Source organism: Heterocephalus glaber, unplaced genomic scaffold (genome assembly GCF_053883595.1).
Source record: "Heterocephalus glaber isolate CG9 unplaced genomic scaffold, H.glaber_assembly_v1.0 deba00001564, whole genome shotgun sequence".
Lineage (NCBI taxonomy): Eukaryota > Metazoa > Chordata > Mammalia > Rodentia > Bathyergidae > Heterocephalus > Heterocephalus glaber.
Window position 1 is genome coordinate 11,649,140 of NW_028258351.1, and position 20,381 is coordinate 11,669,520.

The 20,381-nt window shown below is 37.7% G+C and overlaps 2 protein-coding genes across 6 annotated transcripts in view; one reads left to right on the forward strand and one right to left on the reverse strand.

The window, feature by feature from the left end:
* The window catches only part of Ssh2 (slingshot protein phosphatase 2), a 303,918-nt gene extending 287,987 nt beyond the window's left edge, over positions 1 to 15,931 (reverse strand). For 2 of the 5 annotated variants that reach the window (XM_087191950.1, XM_013076775.3), the window contains exon 1: positions 15,683 to 15,872. In XM_087191950.1, coding sequence (XP_087048076.1) covers positions 15,683 to 15,745 — 63 coding nt within the window. In that variant the 5' untranslated portion in view covers positions 15,746 to 15,872. Of the gene's footprint in view, positions 1 to 7,921; positions 7,981 to 15,682 lie in introns of all 5 variants that reach the window. The other 3 variants (XM_087191951.1, XM_087191952.1, XM_004857076.4) reach the window with 3 other exon arrangements.
* A 42-nt stretch (positions 15,932 to 15,973) lies between these two features.
* Efcab5 (EF-hand calcium binding domain 5) overlaps positions 15,974 to 20,381 on the forward strand; it is a 151,186-nt gene continuing 146,778 nt past the window's right edge. The window contains 3 exon segments of the mRNA XM_087192040.1: positions 15,974 to 16,111; positions 16,113 to 16,154; positions 16,156 to 16,270. Of these exon segments, the coding sequence (XP_087048166.1) occupies positions 15,974 to 16,111; positions 16,113 to 16,154; positions 16,156 to 16,270 (295 nt within the window).

The following is a 20,381-nucleotide window of genomic DNA, read 5'->3' on the forward strand; positions in this document are numbered from 1 at the left end:
TACCCAGACAAAGAAGTAGAAATAGCAAATAAACATATGAAATAATGTTCAACATCACTGGTCATTTGAGAGATCCAAATGAAAACAATGCTGCAATTCCACCTCACCCCAGAAAGAATGGCTGCTATCGTGAAATCAACCAATAACAAATGCTGGCAGGGCTGTGGGAAAAAAAGAAACCCTTCTCCACTGTTGTTGGGAATATAGACTGGTGCAACCACTGTGGAAATCAGTATGGAGATACCTCAAAGAACTAGGATTAGAGGTCCTATTTGACCCAACTATTCCCCTACTGAGTATCTTCCCAAAAGAATTAAAAGAATCATACCACAGCGATATATGTGCACCCATGTTCATAGCAGCACAGTTTGTAATAGCTAAAACTTGGAAACAGCCCAATTGCCCATCAACTGAAGACTGAATAAAGAAAATGTGGGGTTTTTTTTATAAAATGGAGTACTACTCAGCCATAAAGAATGAGAAATTAAATATTAATCTTTCTATTTCTACTCTGTTTCCTAAGATCAGAGACTAACTTGACTACTGAATTCCCAGTAGTGGCATAAAAATTAGTAAATAGATATCCTCAGACTCAGGTACTGTGCAGGACATGAGAAAGTATAAGTAACTTTAAAAAACAATGAATCGGGCCGGGGATTTAGCTCAGTGGTTCCGCCACCTGCCTCGCAAGTGGCGCAAGAACCTGAGTTCAATCTCTGTACCAAAAAACACCCCCAAAAAACATTGAATCAGTTACATAAAATATAAGCTGGAACATAGTACTATCTTTCCCTATTTGTTCATAAGCATATCCTCTCCATTCAATAAATATTTCTTCCTATGTTTTGTAAAGGAATCGTAGAACCTTTCACTACATTTCAGAGCCAAGAGCATGTCCCTTGAAAAACAGGAAAATGAGGGGAACTGTGACAGCAGCTCTCCTGCTCAGATAGGCAAGAAAATTCAGGGAAATTTATAAAACTATCTGAAAAGGATTCAGTATTAAGAACCAGAAGAGAATGGATAGAATTACCTGCATAAAATAGCATTCATTAAATATCTGCTAGTTAGCAAGATTCTTAAGGTCTTTCCCATGTTCACCCAGCCTCTGGCCTATTTCAAGTTGGATAAAAGATCTTATCAATAATTTTTTCTACTAGAAATAGTCTCCCTATTATAGCTAGATTTTTTAAATGAATGAACATATAAATGAAAAACATGAATATGTATGTATATTTCTATAACAAGCCAGGTACAGCTCTAGTCAACATAACAGTAGACATTTAATGAAAAAATAGTAAAATTCTAAGCTTCTAGAACCAAGAACATTTAATGGTGTTACATAAGAAGATAGTGCTGAACAGTGCCATTTTCAGACTAAGCATAATCTAGAGCAGTGGTGGCAAACCTATGGCACATGTGTTACTTGTTTTTCTTTTAAGACAAAAAATGTTAATGTTATGAGTTGTTTTTTCTAAACTAAAACAGTATTCAGGTTTAACTGCAGTGCTGGCACTTCGTGTAAATACGTGGATTTTGGGTTGTAGTTTGGGTACTCGGTCTCTAAAAGGACTGCCATCGTTGATCGAGAGTCTACTCCCTCTCACATAAAGCAGAAAGGATAAGAGGTCTGAAGATAGTTTGTGAGTACTAAAGACCTACTCATCCTCTGGGCTTCCCAGGCACTTGAATAAAAGAATTTAAATTTAAGCTAGTTTATTTTCTATTCATGTACTTTAATGAGCACTAAATAATACATGCTAAGCTAAATCCCAGTGGATGAAATTTCAATGGGATTTATTGTTGAATTTATTATAGTTCCCAGAAGTGGAGTGTGTACTACTGGAAAAAACCAGTGATCATTTCATAAAGTGAACTGAGGTAAGTTAACTATTTTGAACAAAATAAATGTAATCTGTGTCTCAAACCACACAGTAAAATTAATTTTGGATGATTAAAGTTCATATATAAAAATAAAACTATAAACAACTTAAGAAAATATAGGTGAACATATCTCTATTGATAAAAACTAAACTATGAAGAAAAACAATGAAAATTCACAAAAACTTTGGATTAATGGCATTAAAATTTTTCAAAAGTCTGTATTTCAAAAGGAATAAAACAAAATGGCAAATAAAAACAGGCAAAACTGCAACATAATAGGAAAAGGTTAATATTCTTAGTATATAAAGACTATTTACAAATCAACATAGGAAAAAATAAATACTGATGCAGAAGCCTGGGCAAAGCATATGAATAATTTACAAATTAAGACATATAAAATACATCATAACAATAAAAAACAATTGAGATGGAGGTGTCTCTTCTCTGCCTAGGCTGATCTCAAACCTGTAGGCACAAGTAATATACCCACCTCAGCTTCCTGTATAGCTGGAACTTAAGGCATGTGCTACTGTACCTGGGTAATAGCAAATGTCTGGAAAGATGTTTAACCTCTAATAAAAAATGTAAATTAAAACAATTAAATGCTAGTAGTTTTTAAAAAGGGTTCAGCATTTAGATATCACACTCATAACCTTGGCGGATTTACTTTACTTCTATGAGCCTCAATTCTCTTTATTAAATAGTGATAATAGGCATGGGGTTGTAGCTCTGTGGTAGTGTGTGCTTAGCGTGTGTAGTAAGTACCTGAGTTCAATCCCTAGGACCAAAAAAGAAAATGAAAAGAGAGAGAATAACAATACCTACCCTTATAGGAGTGATGTGAATATTACATAACAATGCATGTAAGGTACTCTACCCAAGGAGGTAGGGGGTACTCAGTGGTAGAATGCCTGCCTAGCATATGCAAAAATACTCAGCACAATGTCTTGTACATTAAGTGCTCAATAAACAATAGCTATGATTATGATAAAGAAAATGTAGGATGAGGAAGGTAATTAGAAGAGAGTACTGTGAAACATTTTTATATATTAGTTGTAAACTAAGATTGAATCAACTTTTCTGGAGGACAATTTGGCAACATATATCAAGTCTTAAAAATAGTCTTATTCGGGGCCGGAGATTCAGCTCAGTGGTTTTGCCGCCTACTGCGCAAGTGCAAGGACCCAAGTTCGATCCCTGGTACCAAAAAAAAAAAAAAAAGTCTTATTCAAAAAACATAGTCTTATTCTTTGAGCTTCTAGGATGGATTCCTTCCTACCTACTTACTAGGGATTGAACCCAGGGAGCACTGAGCTACATCCCTAGACTTTTTTTTTTAATTGGTACAATTTAGGTATACAATATAATGACATTCATCATTGGAAATTTGCACCTTTATATAATCTCTCTTGGTTCTTATTTTTCCCCTTCCCCTGCCCTCCCTTCAACCCCTCCATCCCTCCTATTTACAAAGACTTTGTTTCCATTGTTTCATTTCTCATATTAATTCTATTTCCTTCTTTCCTTTCCCCTACTCCTCCTCTTTCCCCTTTGCCCCTTTTCTTCCTATTTCACATTATCTATTATGCCATTTAGTCCATATTTACACTTTCAGTTTCTCACACTAGAGAAACTATTTGGTATTTACACACGTGTGTCCTGTTTATTTCACTTAAGAGTATTGCCTCAATGTGCATCCATTTAGCTATAAATGTCTCTAATTTCTCATTTTTTATGGCTGAATAGTACTCCATTTTATTTAAAAAAACACATTTTCTTTATCCAGTCTCCAGTTGGTGGGCATCTGGGCTGCTTCCAAGTTTTAGCTATTACAAATTGTGCTCCTATGAACATGGGTACACATATATCACTGTGGTATGATTCTTTTAATTTTGGGGGGAACATACCCATTGGGGGAATAGCTGGGTCAAAGGGGACTTCCAGTCCTAGTTCTTTGAGGTATATCCATACTGATTTCCACAGTGGTTGCACCAGTCTACACTCCCACCAGCAGTGGAGCAGGGTTCCTCTTTCCCCACAGCCCCACCAACATTTGTTATTGGTTGATTTCATGATCGGAGCCATTCTTTCCGGAGTGAGGTGCAATCTCAGCATTGTTTTCATTTGCATCTCTCAAATGACCAGTGATGTTGAACACTTTTTCATATGTTTATTTGCTATTTCTACTTCTTTTTCTGAGACATGTCTGTTCATTTCAGATGCCCATATTTGGATTGGGTCTTTAAATTTGGGAGGTCTGATTTTTTTAAGTTCTTTATAGATACGAGATAGTAGTAGACCTCTGTCTGAGAACCAGCAGGTGAAGATTTTTTCCCACATTGTGGGTTGTGTTCATAAAATCTTTTCCTACATCAATGTCTTCAAGAGTTCTACCTAACTTCTGTTCTAGGCAATTCAGCATTTCTCTTTTGATACTTAGATCCTTAATCCACTTTGATTTTAGTTTAGTGCATGGTGAGAGATATAGGTCTAGATTTAATCTTTGGCAAGGTGAAATCCAATTTTTCCAGCACCATTTATTAAAGAAGCTATCTTTCCTCCAGTGAAGGTGTTTGGCTCCTTTATCAAAGATGAGATAACTGAGTGTGTCTGTAGTTGTTTTGGCATCTTCTAATCTGTTCCACTGGTCCTCAGGTCTGTTTCTTTGCCAGTACCATGCTGTTTTTATCACAGTAGCTTTGTAGTATAGTTGCAGGTTGGGGATTGTGATACCCCCTGCCATGTCTCTGTTACCTAGAATTGCTTTTGCTATTCTGGGTCTCTTCTTGTTCCAAATGAATTTTTGGATTGTTTTCTCAAGGTCCGTGAAGTATGCTCCTGGGATTTCAACTGGGATTACATTGAATCTATATAGCAGTTTTGGAAGTATGCCCATTTTCACTATATTGATCCTTCCCACCCAGGAGCAGGGGATGTCTTTCCATTTTCTGATAACATCTTCAATCTCTCTTTTCAGAGTGCTATGGTTTTCAGGGAAGAGGTCTTTGATTTCTTTCATCAGGTTGATTCCTAGGTATTTCAGATTTTTGGATGCTATTGAAAAAGGAATTATTTGCCCTATTTCTCTCTCAGTGAGTCTGTTGTTCATGTAGAGGAAAGCTATTGATTTTTGTGTGTTGACCTTATATCCAGCTACTCCACTGAATTTGGTTATTAAGTCTAGAAGGCTTTTGGTGGAGTTCTTGGGGTCTTCTATGTAGAGTATCATGTCATCTGCAAATAATGACAATTTGACTTCATTTCCTATTTTTATTCCTTTTATTTCTTTCTCTTGTCTAATTGCTGTGGCTATGTTTCCAAAACTATATTGAACAAGAGTAGTGATAGTGGACATCCTTGTCTTGTTCCTGATTTTAGTGTGAAGGATTTCAGTTTTTGACCATTTAGTATGATATTGACTGTTGGTTTTTCATAGATGGCTTTTATCAGATTGAAGTAGAGACCATCTATTCCAATTTTTTGTAGGGTTTTTATCATACATGTGTGTTGGATTTTGTCAAATGCTTTTTCTGCATCTATGGAGATAACCATATGGTTTTTGTCCTTGGCTTTATTGATATAGTGTATTACATTGATTGATTTGTGTATGTTGAACCATCCCTGCATCCCTGGCATGAATCCCACTTGGTCAGGGTATATGACCTTCTTGATGATTTTCTGCATTCTATTTGCCAGTATCTTATTAAGGATTTTTGCATCTATGTTCATTAGTGAGATTGGCCTATAGTTCTCTTTTTCAGTTGGGTCTTTCTCTGCTTTTGGGATCAAGGTGATGCTTGCTTCCAGGAATGAATTTGGGAGCATTGCTTCCCTTTCAATTTCATTGAAGCGTTTAAACAGTAGTGGCAGTAGTTCCTTGCTAAATGTCTTGTAGAATTCAGCAGTGAAGCCATCAGGGCCCGGGCTTTTCTTAGTTGATAAGTTTTTAATTATGTTTTCAATTTCATTGGCTGATATTGGGTTGTTTAGAATTTTTAGGTCTTCTTCATTCAACTTTGGTAATTCATACCTATCTAGGAATCTGTCCATTTCTTCTGTGTTTTCCATATTATTGGCATATAGGTTCTCGAAGCAGGTATTGATGATCCTCTGGATTTCTGCTGGGTCTGTTGTAATTTCACCCCTTTTCATTCCTAATTGCATGGATTTGGGCCTTTTCTTCCCTTTTTCTGATAAGGTTGGCTAAGAGTTTGTCAATTTCATTCATTCTTTCAAAGAACCAACTCCTGGCTTCATTAATTTTTTGTATTGTTCTCTTAGTCTCCAATGCATTGATCTCTGCTCTGATCTTTATAATTTCCTCCCTTGTATGAGCTTTGGGTTTGTCCTGCTCTTCTTTTTCCAGAAGCTTGAGGTTCAGCATCAGGTTGTTTAATTGGCCTCGCTCTGTTTTCCTAATATTCCTAGTATTCACTGCTATGAATTTCCCTCATAAGACTGCTTTCATTGTGTCCCATAGATTCCGATATGTTGTATTGTCATTGTCATTTAATTGAAGGAACTGTCTGATTACTTCTTTAATTTCCTCTTATTCAGAAGTATGTTGCTCAGTTTCCATGTGTTTATGCAATTTTTGTGGTTTCTTTTGCTACTGATCTCCAATTTCATCACACTATGGTCTGATAACATACAGGGGATAACTTCAATTCCTTTGCACTTACTTAAACACATTCTATGAGTGAGTATGTGGTCTATTTTGGAGAATGACCCGTGTGCAGACGAAAAGAATGCATTCTGATTTTGTGGGGTGGAACACTCTGTAAACATCTGTTAAGTTCATCTGTTCAAGAGGTTGATTGATTTCTAGTATTTCATTACTTGTTTTTTGTCTAGTTGATCTATCTATTTGTGACAGTGGGGTCCCTTACAATTTTGAAGCAATTTTTCTTTTCCTGGTCCCTAATTGCAATCTTACCTTCTATATCTGAAATTCTGTCTTCACATTGGCTCATTCTGCTGTGTAGACTTTCAATGGAGTTTTTAATCTCCTGGAAATCTGTTTGTATCTGTTTTATGGATTCCATTTGTTTCCTATGTTGGGATTCCATCATGTTCCTCAGCTCCTCTCTAGATTTATTAATCATGTCTTGCACTATGAGCACAATCTCTGCTGTTACCTGAGAAATCATTTCTGATTTCATTTTTTCCAGTTCCTCTTTTGTTGCCAGTTCAGGGAGTCCAAGTGGTTGAGTATCAGAGTGTTCCATCTTCTTTCCCTTTGGGGTCGCTGTAGGTGATCTGGAAGTCTGGTTTTGAGACTTGTTTACGTGTCTTCTCATTTCAATGGGGGAGGGGTGCTGTTGGCACCTGCATGGCTCACCTCCTCTGTGCTAGGAGTGGTGGAATGGCGGCCCAGAAGCCTCTTCCTCTAGGCTGCGAGTGGTGGAACAGCAGCCCGGAACCCCTTCCCTCTGGGCTGGGAGCAGTGGAAAGGTGGCCCAGAAGCCCCTTTCTCTGGGCTGGGAGCGGTGGAACAGCAGCCTGGAAGCCCCTTCCTCTGGTCTGGGAGTGGTGGAACGGTGGCCCAGAAGCCCCTAGACTTTATTTTGAGACAGGATCTTGCTAAATTGCCCAGGCTAGCCTCAAACCTGTGGATCCTCTGGCCTCAGCTTCCTGAATAGCTGGGATTACAGGCATGTGCCACCATGACTGGCTTCCTGGGCTATCTTTATGTGCTTATAAAAATGGAGGAACTGGGCTGGGGATTTAGCTCAGTGGTTCCACCGCCTGCCTTGCAAGTGCAAGGTCCTGAGTTCAATCCCCGGTACCAAAAAAAAAAAAAATGCAGGAACTCAAAATGGAAAAAAATGCTAAATATGACTATATTCACTGACCCACTGATCCATGCATCAAATACTTTTGAGCCTTGATGATTCAAAAATATACAAATGAATCCATTCCCTGGCTTAAAGACTACTTGAGGAGACAAGCAATCAAACAATCAAGTACAGTAAAGAGGTAAGAGCCACCATGGCTAAGTATAGGGTGCTATGGTGCATGTTGAAGGAGCACCTACCATGGTCTGGGGGTGGAGTCAGGGAAGCTTCCCAGAAGAAGTGACATTTAAGCTGAGACCTGAAGGACGAGCAGGAATTAGTTAGGTAAAGAGATGAAGGAAAAGTGCTCCAAGTAAAGGGAACAGCATGTGCAAAAGCCTAAGGGAACAAAGGGAGCATGGCATGTGAGCTTATCTGTGAGCAGTGTGCAGTGCAGGGACTTGGGAAGAGACAAAGCTGAAGAGGTAAGCAAGGTTGGTTCATTCAAGGTCTCATTAGCAAAAATTTTAATTGCAGACTTTATTCTAATCATAATAAAAATTGAATTAAAGAGCAAATGGTTTATAATAAATATAATAAAAGGATTAATGTTCATAACATATCAAGAAGTTAAATACATTGAAGATGAACAAAGAGCTCACAGAAAGGAAATACAGGATTAAAAATAAGGGCTGAAAAATAATCTATATAATAATATAATATGAATCACACCAACTAGGTACCATTTCCTCTTCTCAAAAATTAGTAATGATTCACAAGTGAAATGAGAATACCCAGTGTTAATAAGATCAGGAGAAATGAGCATTCTTACACTATGGGGGTTCAAATAATTTTTAAAATTAGAATAACTTTTGTAGAAAGAACAAATATATAATAAGAGTCTTAAAATTGTTTTTACTCTGTGACCCAGTAATTGCACTACTTGAAATCTTTTAAAAAGTTCCTAAATTCAAATATGTATCCCAAATGATAGTCATTGCAATGTAATTTATAATAGAAAAAAAAGATGGAAAAATGTTACATCCCAACAATAATAGATGGCTAGAATGAATCATAATGTAATTAGTGCAACTATTTAAATGGTAAGGCAATATATCTGTAGTATATACCAATTTTTTAAAAAAGGTAACATTATATATATGGCAGCATTTCAGCTTTATAAAGTACAATGATGGTGCATGTCTTGTATTCTCTTTTCTGTACTTTTCTGCATTTCCAAATTTCCTGCAATGGCCATGTGCTATTTCTTGAATTTATGTAAATTTTTAAAGCTGTATACAAAAGTTCAACAGCATCCCTTTTCAGTATTCACACTTCATAGAATCAATTTTATGTTTGCCTTGTCTTTATTTTCTCTGTCTAGGGAGAGGAATACAGCCATATTTGAATGAATTTATCTATCTATCTATCTATCTATATATCTGCAGCATTACCAAGAAATAAGATTATATGTAAATGAATTTACCAATTAATTGAAATGTACATTTTTTTAAACAGAGAGACAGACTCTCTGTCTATGTTGCCCAGACTGACCTTTAATTCTTGATCTGCCTGTCTCAGCCACCGGAGTAGCTGGGATTATAGGCAGGCGCTACTGCACCCAGCTGAAGTATGCATTTTAAACATCAAAACTTTGGTGAAACTTGGAAGGGCACCTATTTTTTAAAAAAACACTACACTTAATCCTGATTATTTAAATCAAGACCAAACAAGTTAAGCCTATTTATAATGATTCAGGGTCATCATTATGAACATAACAATGACTCTCAGGAACTACTGGATCCTAGAAGGGTATCTGTCCTACATTAAGTAGCAAAGAATTGCTAACTATATTCTGTTGCCAGCTTTTCTTTTTCTCCTTTTGCTAGAAAATGATCAACTATCATTTGCCAGCATCAAGGGTGCCTGCCTTTTGCAACACCTACAACTTCATACTCCTACCTTGCTGTTAGTATTCTTCTAAGAGTAAGGAAACTAAGTACTTTATAAGAATTCCGAATAAATTAAGAGTTAACAGCTGGGCATGGTGGCACATGCCTGTAATCCCAGTACTTGGGAGGCTGAGGCAGGAGGATTGCCGCAGGTAGGCCTAGACTACATACGGAGACCCTGTCTCAAAAAACAAAAAACAAAACAAACAAACAAAAAGAGTTAATAAGCTTCAAATAAGGGTATCATCTAAAAATGATTTGTACAACATGGATGATTCTGTTCCAGGTTGCCAATGTTGCAATATAAATGAACTCCAAAGAGAGTGTGAGTTCTTGATTGTATCTCAAGTCTTGCTTCTTATTCAATTAGCTGTCAAGACTCAGCATCATAAACTGTCTACATGGTTTCTCATATCAAATCATGGAAAGAGATGTGGACAAGGAACCAAGGAACTTATTTTAGTGCAGGTTCTTACACTCACCTGTTTTGTAGTATTTAATGTCGTTTAATCTTATGGGGATGGTTTATAATTAAATACAGCATGAACATGAAAACATTCTGCAAAGTATAAAACACTACTGAAAAGTAAAAGATTATTATGATATCACACTGTGCTTATATGATCTTGGATTAATACAAGTATCAATTCAGAAAATTCATACCAGATTGAGAGGTTGAGGGAAATAAAGGAGTTGTTGGCCAAACAGTACAAAAATTCAGCAGAATAAATTCTGGAGCTCTATATGGAGTACAGCATGGTGACTATAGTTAATAATATTGTACACTTACAAACTGCTAACACAGTGGATATTAAATGTTTTCATGACAAAAGAAAAACTATGATGGATACATTAGCTTCAACTAATCTCTCTACAATGTTATACATATATCCATCCCTCATGTTGCACATCATAAATATATACAATTTTTGTCAATAAAAAATAAAAATTTTTTGCTGTCAAGGGTGCAAAGGGAATTTTTATGCACTGTTGGTGGGAATGTAAATTAGTACAGTTATTATGAAACAGCGTGAAGTTTCTTCAAAAACCCAGAAACAACTGCCACGTGATCCAGCAATCCTGCTACTGAGTGTATAGCCAAAGGACATAAAACAGTATATCAAAGAAACATCTGCACTCACATGTTTACTGTAGTGCTATTCACAGTAGTCAAGCTATGGAATCAACCTACGTGTTCATCAGAAGATAAAGAAAATTATATATATATATATATATATATAAAATCAGCAAAAAAAAATTCTGTCACTTGCAGCAAAATGGATGGAATTAGAGAACATTACATTAAGGCACAGAAAGACAAATATGGCATGTTCTCTTTTATATGTGAAAGCTAAAAAGTTGATCTCACAGAAGTTCAGAGAAGAAGAGAGAGGATAGTTGATACAAAGGAACAGCTGAATAAGAGAAATACCTTGTAATATTCTATAGCACAGTAGGATAACTATGGTTGGCAATAATTATATATTTCAAAATAGCTAGAGAGAAGATTTTGAATTTCCCCAACACAAAGCAATGATAAATGTCTAAAGTGATAGCTATGCCAATTATCCTCAACTAATCATTATATATTATATATATCAAATCATCACTGTCTTGTCTCCCACAACTATGTACAATTAATGAGTCAACTAAAATTAAAGCAAAAATAAATTTTAAATTAAAAATAAATTACTAGCCCAGGCATGATGGGGCATGCCTATATTCCCAGCACTTAGGAGACTAAGGCAAGAGGATTGCCACAAGTTCCATGCCAGCCTACACAGTGAGTTCAAGGCCAGCCTAAACCACACAGCAAGACCCTGTCTCAAAAAACAAAAAAAATTAAATTACAAAAGGAAAATTCATATAAAAAAATAGAGGGAAAAAGGGGTTTTTTTGGTACTAGGGATTGAACTCAGGGCATTTCACATGCCAAACACTAGTTTTTACCACTGAAGTATACCTGCAGTACTGGGAAGCATTTATTTTCTAGGAAGAACAATATATCCCAAGAGTTAGCATCTGATTCCTTTACTCCTATATTCAATCAATCTATAAATCCTCTGAGTTTTTCCTACATTCCCTGATATATGTCCCTTTATTCTATTACCAATTCAAAACTCCCAATTCAGGCAGCTGTTATTTCACATTTGGGCTACAACAGCCTCTATTAGGTTCTACTCATGACTTTCTCTCTTCCTGAAATTCCTTTGGTTCATGGCTTCTAGATCAATTTTTCTTAAAACACTACTGTGAGCATACCTATATCTGTTCAAAACCTCTGAGGACTCTCCATTACCTTCTCCATCAAGTTCAAACACTTAAGCTCAGATGTCTCTGCACAGCCCTAGCTATCTCCTCACCTTAATCTCTTACCATCCTTCCAAATTCTTCCTCAAACTGGCCTATTTAATTCATTCAGATATGCCTTGTACTTTTCTTTCCCTAAATCTTGGTGCATACAGTTTCTCTCCACCTGGGATACTCTCTTCTTTCCAGTTTCTATCCTGACCTATTGAAATTTAACTCTTCCATAACTAGTTAGAGAGCCACTATGATACAAAATGTGATTGAAAAATACAGTGAATGTTTACATTTTAAAAAATTTTATTACCACAAAAGACACACTGCCATTAATTGCCCTCAAAGTACTTCCCCCACTGTTTTTGCCACTTTCTGAAGCAGTTCAGGAAGTTCTCCTTTACGTCTTTATTTGTTCTGTTGTAGCTACCTTGATGTCCTGAATAGATCCCAAGCATTTACCTTTCATGATCATTTTGGGGAAGAGCCAGAAGTCACACGGTGCCAGATTTGGTGAGTAAGGTGGAAGAGGATGCATCATAATGTTTTTATGAACCTCCCTTTCTGTTTGATGGCATTTGGCAGCAGTATTTGTATTTTTGATCATACCTCATAAAAACACTCATGAGAGAAGACTTATAGAAGTACTTCAGAAAGTGGTAAGAATGAGGGAATAGCTATGTTTGAAGCATAGAGGAATATTTTGAGAAGGATTGATGTGAAAATGTGTCTTTTACTGTAATAGTTTTTTAAAATTTAAACATTCACTATATATTTTGATCACATCTAGTATACTTGATCATCAAGGAAAGAAAGATGGCAGATTCTAAAGTCAGGCAATCTGGGTTTGAATTACAACTTCAGTTACTTACTGGCTGAATGACACAGGGCATGTTCCTTAATATCTCCTTGCCATTTCTTAATATATGATTGGGATAAGAGCAACTCCCTTTAGGCATATTATGAGGAGTAAATGAGTTAATCCATTTATGTAAAGCACTTTACATGACGCCTGGACCCAAGAGATGCTAGATATTATTATTACTTATTACCACTGCCATTAGTGAATTTATCTTAAATTGAATTCAGACAATACTTATGACCATTATGAACTTATTCCCCACATACATACAGTATCATTCCTCTTGCTCTCCTTTTCTGCCCTCCCTCCTCATGTTTGTTTTTCCTCTGCTGCCCCTGGCACCCAGATTATGTAGTCCTGATGGACATGTAAATGTCTTATACATCTTAATATGTATAATGGCCTAGAAAGATGATCAATTGTTTAGTGCCTAATGAAGGACTACTGAAGAGCTAACACTATCAAAATGTTCCACATCCTATAGTGAAAACAGAATATTTAAAGTGATTAATGGAAAAAATTAAATTTCCAGCCTCACAAAATTAAATTTTTCTTTTATGATTCTCTAGATTCCTTTTACACTCTCTCTTTTAAAACAACCCAATCTATTCATGCAGCAAGAGATACAACTGCAAAATACATGCAAGTCAGACAGACTTGCAGCCAAACACTGAAGACAAGGACCATGAGATAACTCAGCTGCATATAGCTCTGGATAAAGTCAAATTTAAAAGGAAAGATAACTGGCTTATCAGTCATACTAACAATGCTAACTGTTTCACACACCAGTGCCAGGATTTCTTTGTACCCAAGGCTAAGTATAAAAAACTGAAATGACCAGGCCAGTAGATATGAAAATATCAGTGATTTAACTTAACAACCAAGTTTACTACATGATCGATTTAATTACCTATATCAGAAATGATTATTAATACACCTCAAGATTTTAAAGTAACCCAAATTTTGGCTAATGAAGCCAAATCAAGTAGATAGGGCTTTACTTTATATAAATCAATCATCTCAAGAAATTGGCATGATAACAACTTAATAAATGTACTATTCTAGCATAAATTGCTTTCAACAATGCCCAAGGAAAATAATGTTACTATAATACTGATTTCTAGTCTGTATGCATGTACTAACCCTCAATTGCTTTCTCAGCCAAAAATCTGGCCTCCTAACCACAAACCATAGAGTTCACTTGTGGAGTGAATTAAGACGGTCTGATGGTATGTTAATGACTTTCCAAAATCTACCCTGAAGTACTACACATAAAAAATAAAATATATTAAATTTCTATTCCTATGGTACCTGTCTTTAGAGGACCCTAAAATGTTTTACTAGCTTTGAAGTACAATAATTCTCAAGTCACAGCATCTTAAAGACAGAGCCTTAAAGTTTTCCACTGCAAGAATTCTTTAAATCACCTCCCAGGCAAAAGGTCCTCCAGCCTTTGCTTGCATACTTGTACTTCCAGCAATGAGTACTCAATATATTACAAGGAAGTCTACTACTCCATTGTTACAAAATTCCTTTCAATCACTGGAAATCTGCCTCCCTGAATTTCTGTCCAAGAACCCTAGTTCTTGTCTACTCTCTGGAACACCACAAGATAAGTTAACCTTTAAAATATAATCACTTCGTGAATTAAGATAAAATTGTCAATTTGGCCACACAAAATGCAAAACTCAGAAAAGAAGAAAACACAGCTATACACAAAAAATTTGAAATTCTAGAAGCTATTTAAAGTCACAGGCCAACATTTTTTGAAGATATCAAACCATACCTCCCAGTTAACAAACAAATATTGAATAATCCGATTTTTTTATAGAGCGGAAGGCAGTATAGTGTTTATTGAATACCTCTGCAACTTGATACTACTAAACCCACCAACACTATTTTTAAAATTACAATTCTGAGGGACATTCAATAAAGTTTTCCCAACTGCTTAAATATTCATTCAGTCTGATTCTCTCTAAAACATCTGGACGTTTGGGGTTTTTAAGTCCATTTTGCTCCATTGGTGCAATATTTTATTTTTAAATAAATATTTCCAAAAATGAAACCTAAGAGAATAGTTGTAAAGGAACGCGGGTGAGGCAAAGAGTGAAGGCAGACAGGCCCAGCCGCAAAAGGGTAGTTACAGGGTATTTTCTGCCTGGAAGCATGCTTTATTGGTATAGGCATCTTTAGTAATAAGCCATTCAAACACGACCCAAGAACAAGAATGATCATGAGCAATGAATATAAGACATAAATGTCCGTAAGATGGAAATGAATTGGTATTGGTCATTGAAGAGCACCAGATGGTTCGGCACCTCGTTGAAGAAAGGTAAGAAATCCAAGAAGCAGAGGAGACTCAATTGCCACCCTTTGGAGAAGGGATGAAACCGAGGAATAACTACCGTTCAGCAGTTCAATGAATCTTGTACAGAGCACAAGAAAGACAGCAAGTGATTGGGGAGTAGGCACACACCCAGGAGTCTGCAAATACTGAACGGGTCCCTGAAATGGCGAAAATAAAAGGATGTGGGAATGAGTAAGGGGCAACGCTGGAGACCCTCGGTCCCCTCCCTGCAGCAGAGCAACGGAGGGTAAAAGAAGGGGGAGGGTGAAAAACAAGAATGACTCATTCCCGAAAGGAAATGCTCAAGCATTGGAAGGCATGCCACCGGGGATTTCAGGGCGAGTACTGTGAGAAGCTGGGTGCTCAGGGTGATGGGGGCATAAACCAGCATCTTGCAGCTCCTGCTACTCATCTGTAAGAAGGTGTGGGGGGGTTCGCGGCAGCAGAGTGCCAAGGCCTGGGAAGCGGCGCGTGCGCAGTGGCATTCGGCGGGACCCGTTGAGGCAAAGCCGAGCCGCAGTGACAGAAGCGAGCGGAGCGGCCGCCGGGAGGGACTCACCGAAGCGCAGGGGCTGGAGGTGGTGCTGGGGGTAGGCGACCGCTGGACCGTGACCAAAGCCATCTAGGCGCTGCTAGGTTGTTCCGGGCAGGGCATTCTTGTCTTGAGTGTGGGGGACGGGAAGGTGACGGGGCTGGGAAGAAGGAAAAGGGTGTGGGGTAGGGGTGAGGGGAACGGGGAGGAAGAGGAGGCCGCAGGAACGATCTCAAGATCCGCACCCACCACTGGACTCTTCGCCGACTGACGCGCCGAACTGGCGGCGGGCGGGTGGCTCGGCAGCTGCGGGGCACAATGAGGGCTCCCAGTGCGCAGGCGCCACCTGTCAGCAACCGCCTCTCCCCTCCGCGCGCGCCGCCGCTTCGTTTTAACCCTTGGTTTGCCGGAAGCTGGCAGTGTGCGTGCACCTCGGGCCCCCGCCCCCGTCCTGCGTTTTCTTCCTCGCGCTGAGACGGGTCGGGGTGCTGGAGGTCGGGGCAAGTTTGGGAGGGAAGGCGAAGAGGCCGAAAGCAGCCAGCCGAGTAAGGAGTCCTGGGTGGGGGGCCGCTGGAGTCCTCACTTCTGAGAGACAACCATTTTATGAGGTGGGGCGTACAGCCTGGCCAACCTTAGAGAAAACAAACTGAAGTGGAAATCCGAGGCAAACATGTTTTCTGGTGGGCAAGGGTTCTGCGGGGTTTCAAACGCTTTCACTGAGCGTGTATGAGACTGGGCTAGACCAGGAGTCAAGTTTACCCCCTTTGACCCAGCTCTCAGAAGTGGGGGCTGGGGGGTGTTTTCGGAGATATTCCACCCTTCTGTCCATGTTTTGTGATGAGACTTTTTGAAATATTTTCTGTCATAAACCCTGGAAAGCTTCCTGGGACCCGCATGCTTCCTCTATTACCTATCCAAAGTCATTCATCACTCCTGAGGTAAAGAGAGGCTGAGAGTGAATGGAGGCTGAGAAAGCTAGGCTCACCGAGTTGTAAAGGTCTTGCTTGCTATTTTACCTCCCATTTGCTTCCTGCTGTGAAGAAATTATACTAATTAAATTTGATCTTTGAGCTTTCTTCTTCATCTCTATTTCAAATCTCTGTTTCAAAGACATAAGTGAAAATGTAGATTTAAAATATTTTAAAGGAATAATTTTATAACAGATAAACGATCCACAGTACAAAAGTCAAGAATGTAATGGAAGATTAGGATTAAAAAGGAAAAAAATAACTCACAATGCAAACACCACTTGATATTTACAGAGAGAACTGATGAAGTTCTTTCTTTGGATCAGCTGGTAAATACCACCAAACATATCAAAGCTGTAGAAAACACACAGGAGTTTACGGTTACTAAAGCCCACTTTCTGTTTGCCACTCGGACCTGGATCTTATTGTTTCTTTTAAACTGACAGGGCTGTCATGAGCTGTTTTTGGTTGCTGTACAGTTAAGTGCCACAAGAGCCCTCTGTGCTGAGCCTTTGTTCTGTCCCTGGGGCCCTGTGGTTGAAATAATTAGCAGGGAGGTTCCATCAAGAATCAGACACTGAGGGTCCCTGTACTGTACAGTCCTATATAGTGTATTGTGGAGAAGCCATCTGGTAGGCTTTTGCCCCCTGGTGGTGATCAAAAGTGCCTACGATAAAAATTAAAGATACATGGTTCACAGATTAAACAATCTGACAGTGTTTTTCCCAGAGCTACGTAGTAAACAGGAAGAGAAGGCAAAGTTCAGAAGTAAGAACTTTGAACCAACGCTTAAGAGACCAAACAGGAAGTTACATACAGAGCCAATAAATACAGTATCCATAGCTGAAAGCTGAATGATCTCAAATAAATGAAGAATGTGGTTTATAAGCCGACATATTACTCTAGAAAAGTATTATTCAAATCAGCAAGTCTTAGTAATGCATGTTGACTCTCTCACTGTCGTAGGAATGGCAAGATCAATCGGTCTTATGTGTAGTAACAAACTATTAAGAAATTCATCCGGGGCTGGGGATATAGCTCAGTGGTAGAGGGTTTGCCCAGCATACGTGAAGCCCTGGGTTCAATCTCCAGCACCACACACACACACACACACACACACACACACACACACACACACAAACAAAAGGAAAAAAATTTCATCTGGAAAAGGAGAAACTTAATTCCACTAACTTTATAGAGAGAAAGAATACTACCATACAAATAAGAAGAACTGGTTTCTAGTTCTCCCTCTGTAAAACTTTATGCAGATGAACTTTTTTTTTTTTTTTGAGACAGGGTCTTGGTTTATAGTTCAAGCTGGCCCTGAACTCACTATCTAGCCCAAGCTGGCCTCGAACTTGCAGCAACCCTCCTGCCTCAGCCTCCCAAATGCTAGGATTACAGGCATGCGGCACCAGAACAAGTTTATGACTTGAACTTTTTGAGCTTTACTTCCTTTATCTCTACAACAGAATCCTAACTTACAGGATTCTTGTGCTCAAATGAGATAATGAATGGTAATATATAAACTGAAAAGCTCTGCATGCAATTAAGATTACTTTGTATTCTTTATAGTTTGTTCCAAGTTAGTCCACTTTTTATGTGCAGAAAATAATTTAAGCAAAAGAGGAATAAAAACAAAAAGACATAATTCAAGCCTGTTCTTGACAGTAGGTGTATATTAGTGGTCAGAACATGTCTCATCTGTAGTTAAATCTAGAACATTTTTGTACAGCATATCTACAGTCAAAATGGATTATAAGTTATCCAAATCTACATTAAGTTTTCATCAGGAATTTATTAATTTAAAAGGAAAATATCTTTCCCTGGTATATTATCATTTAAGGAAGTTTAGATTTGGAAATTATTGATGCCTGTTTATTTACTTTTTTATTAGTGCATGTTTATGATATATAATGAATACATTTATCTTGAGGAGTTGGTACATATATATATATCATCAAATCTTAAGCCTTTTTATTCCCCTTTTCCTCCTTTCCCTCTCTCTTCATTTTTTATTTTCTTCTTCTTTTTTTGTTTTTTTGAGACAGAGTCTCACTATGTAGTTAGGGTGGCCTTGAACTATGTAGCCTAGGCTGGCCTCAAATTCACAGTGATCCTCCTGCCTCAGCCTCCCAAGTACTAGGACTGTAGGCATCCACCACTATGCTTGGCATTCCATTCATTTCTAGATCCCCTTCCCATTTGTAAAAATCTATCTCCTTATTTCCTATTTTCTTTTATTTTGCTATTTAAATTATACTTTGGCTTTCTCATATAAGAGAAGCAATGTGATATTTAATATTGTTTGTCTGATTTATTTCACTTAACTTTATGGTCACAACACGTATCCATTTTCCTACAAATGACTCAAATTTATCCTTCTTTATGACAGAGTAGTACTCCATTATGTATAAATACTACATTTTCTCTCTCCATCTACTGATGGACATATAAGCTAATTCCAAGATTTGGCTGTTATGAGTTGTGCCGCTATAAATATGCATATATCACTGTAATGTGATGTTTTACTCTTTCTGTAAGTTACCTAGAAGGGGAATAGATAGGTCAAATGAAATTTCTAGTTTTAATATTTTGAGGAATGTCCATATTGATTTCCATAGTCGTTGTACTAGTTTATATTCCCACCAACAATGTAGCAGGATTCTCCCCACCACACAGCCTCTCTATTATTTGATTTCTTGGTGATAGCCATTCTTTCTGGAGTAAGATGGAGCCTCAGTATTGTTTTAATTTGTATTTCTCTAATGGCAGAGATACTGAACATTTTTTTCATGTATTTATTGGCCATTATACTTCTTCTCAGAAGTGTCTGTTCATTTTAGTTGCCCATTTTTTGATTTGGGTCTTTATTGGGGGGGGACTCATTTTTTTAGTTCTTTATATATTTTAGATATTAGTCCTCTTTCTGATGAATAGCTGGCAAAAGTTTTTCATTCTGTAGATTGTATCTTCACTCTGTTGGTTGTTTCTTTTGCTGTACAGAAGCTTTTTTTTTTGGTACCAGGGATCAAACTCGGGTCCTTGCCCTTGCAAGGCAAGCAACGGAACCACTGAGCTAAATCCCTGGCCCTAGAAGCTTTTTAATTTGTGTAATCCCACTTGTTGATTCTTCATATTATTTCTTGTGCAATTGACATTCTGTTTAGACAGTCCTTACTTGTGCCTGTGTCTTTAAGAGTTTTACATATTTATTAATTTATCATTAACTGAGAAAATAGTTGTGTTCTATATACTAGATACTGTTTTAAGAACAAAATAAATGTTTATCTGCTTCTCAGGAGCTCATAGCCTATTATCAGAGAAAAACACATCAATAAATTACAGTGTATTTGGTACTGTGACTTCAGTTACTTCTGATAGGCCCCAAGGGAAATCTACCAGATTTATAGGAGAACTGTGGATATGCACAGTTCTATGGAAACACAGAGGAGATAGTCTGGGCAAATGTACTTTTTATGGTATTGGCTTTAAGGCTTTGGCTACAGGTCCCAGTATAGCTACTTTTTAAACTGTGCTGGATCACACATGAGTATTTGAAATTATTCTGTCTGCACATTTATACCCTACACACTTATATTCCTGGACTACACCCTAGCTTCTGCTTGGTCTTCTGATGATATGAGAAGTGGTATCTACTAACAGAGTGAAGATTCTAGGATTCTCTTAGTATACTAGCTGCTTTTGAGAAAAGAGAAGTCAAAAGCAGGATTCTCAAAAGACAGAGACAAAGAGAT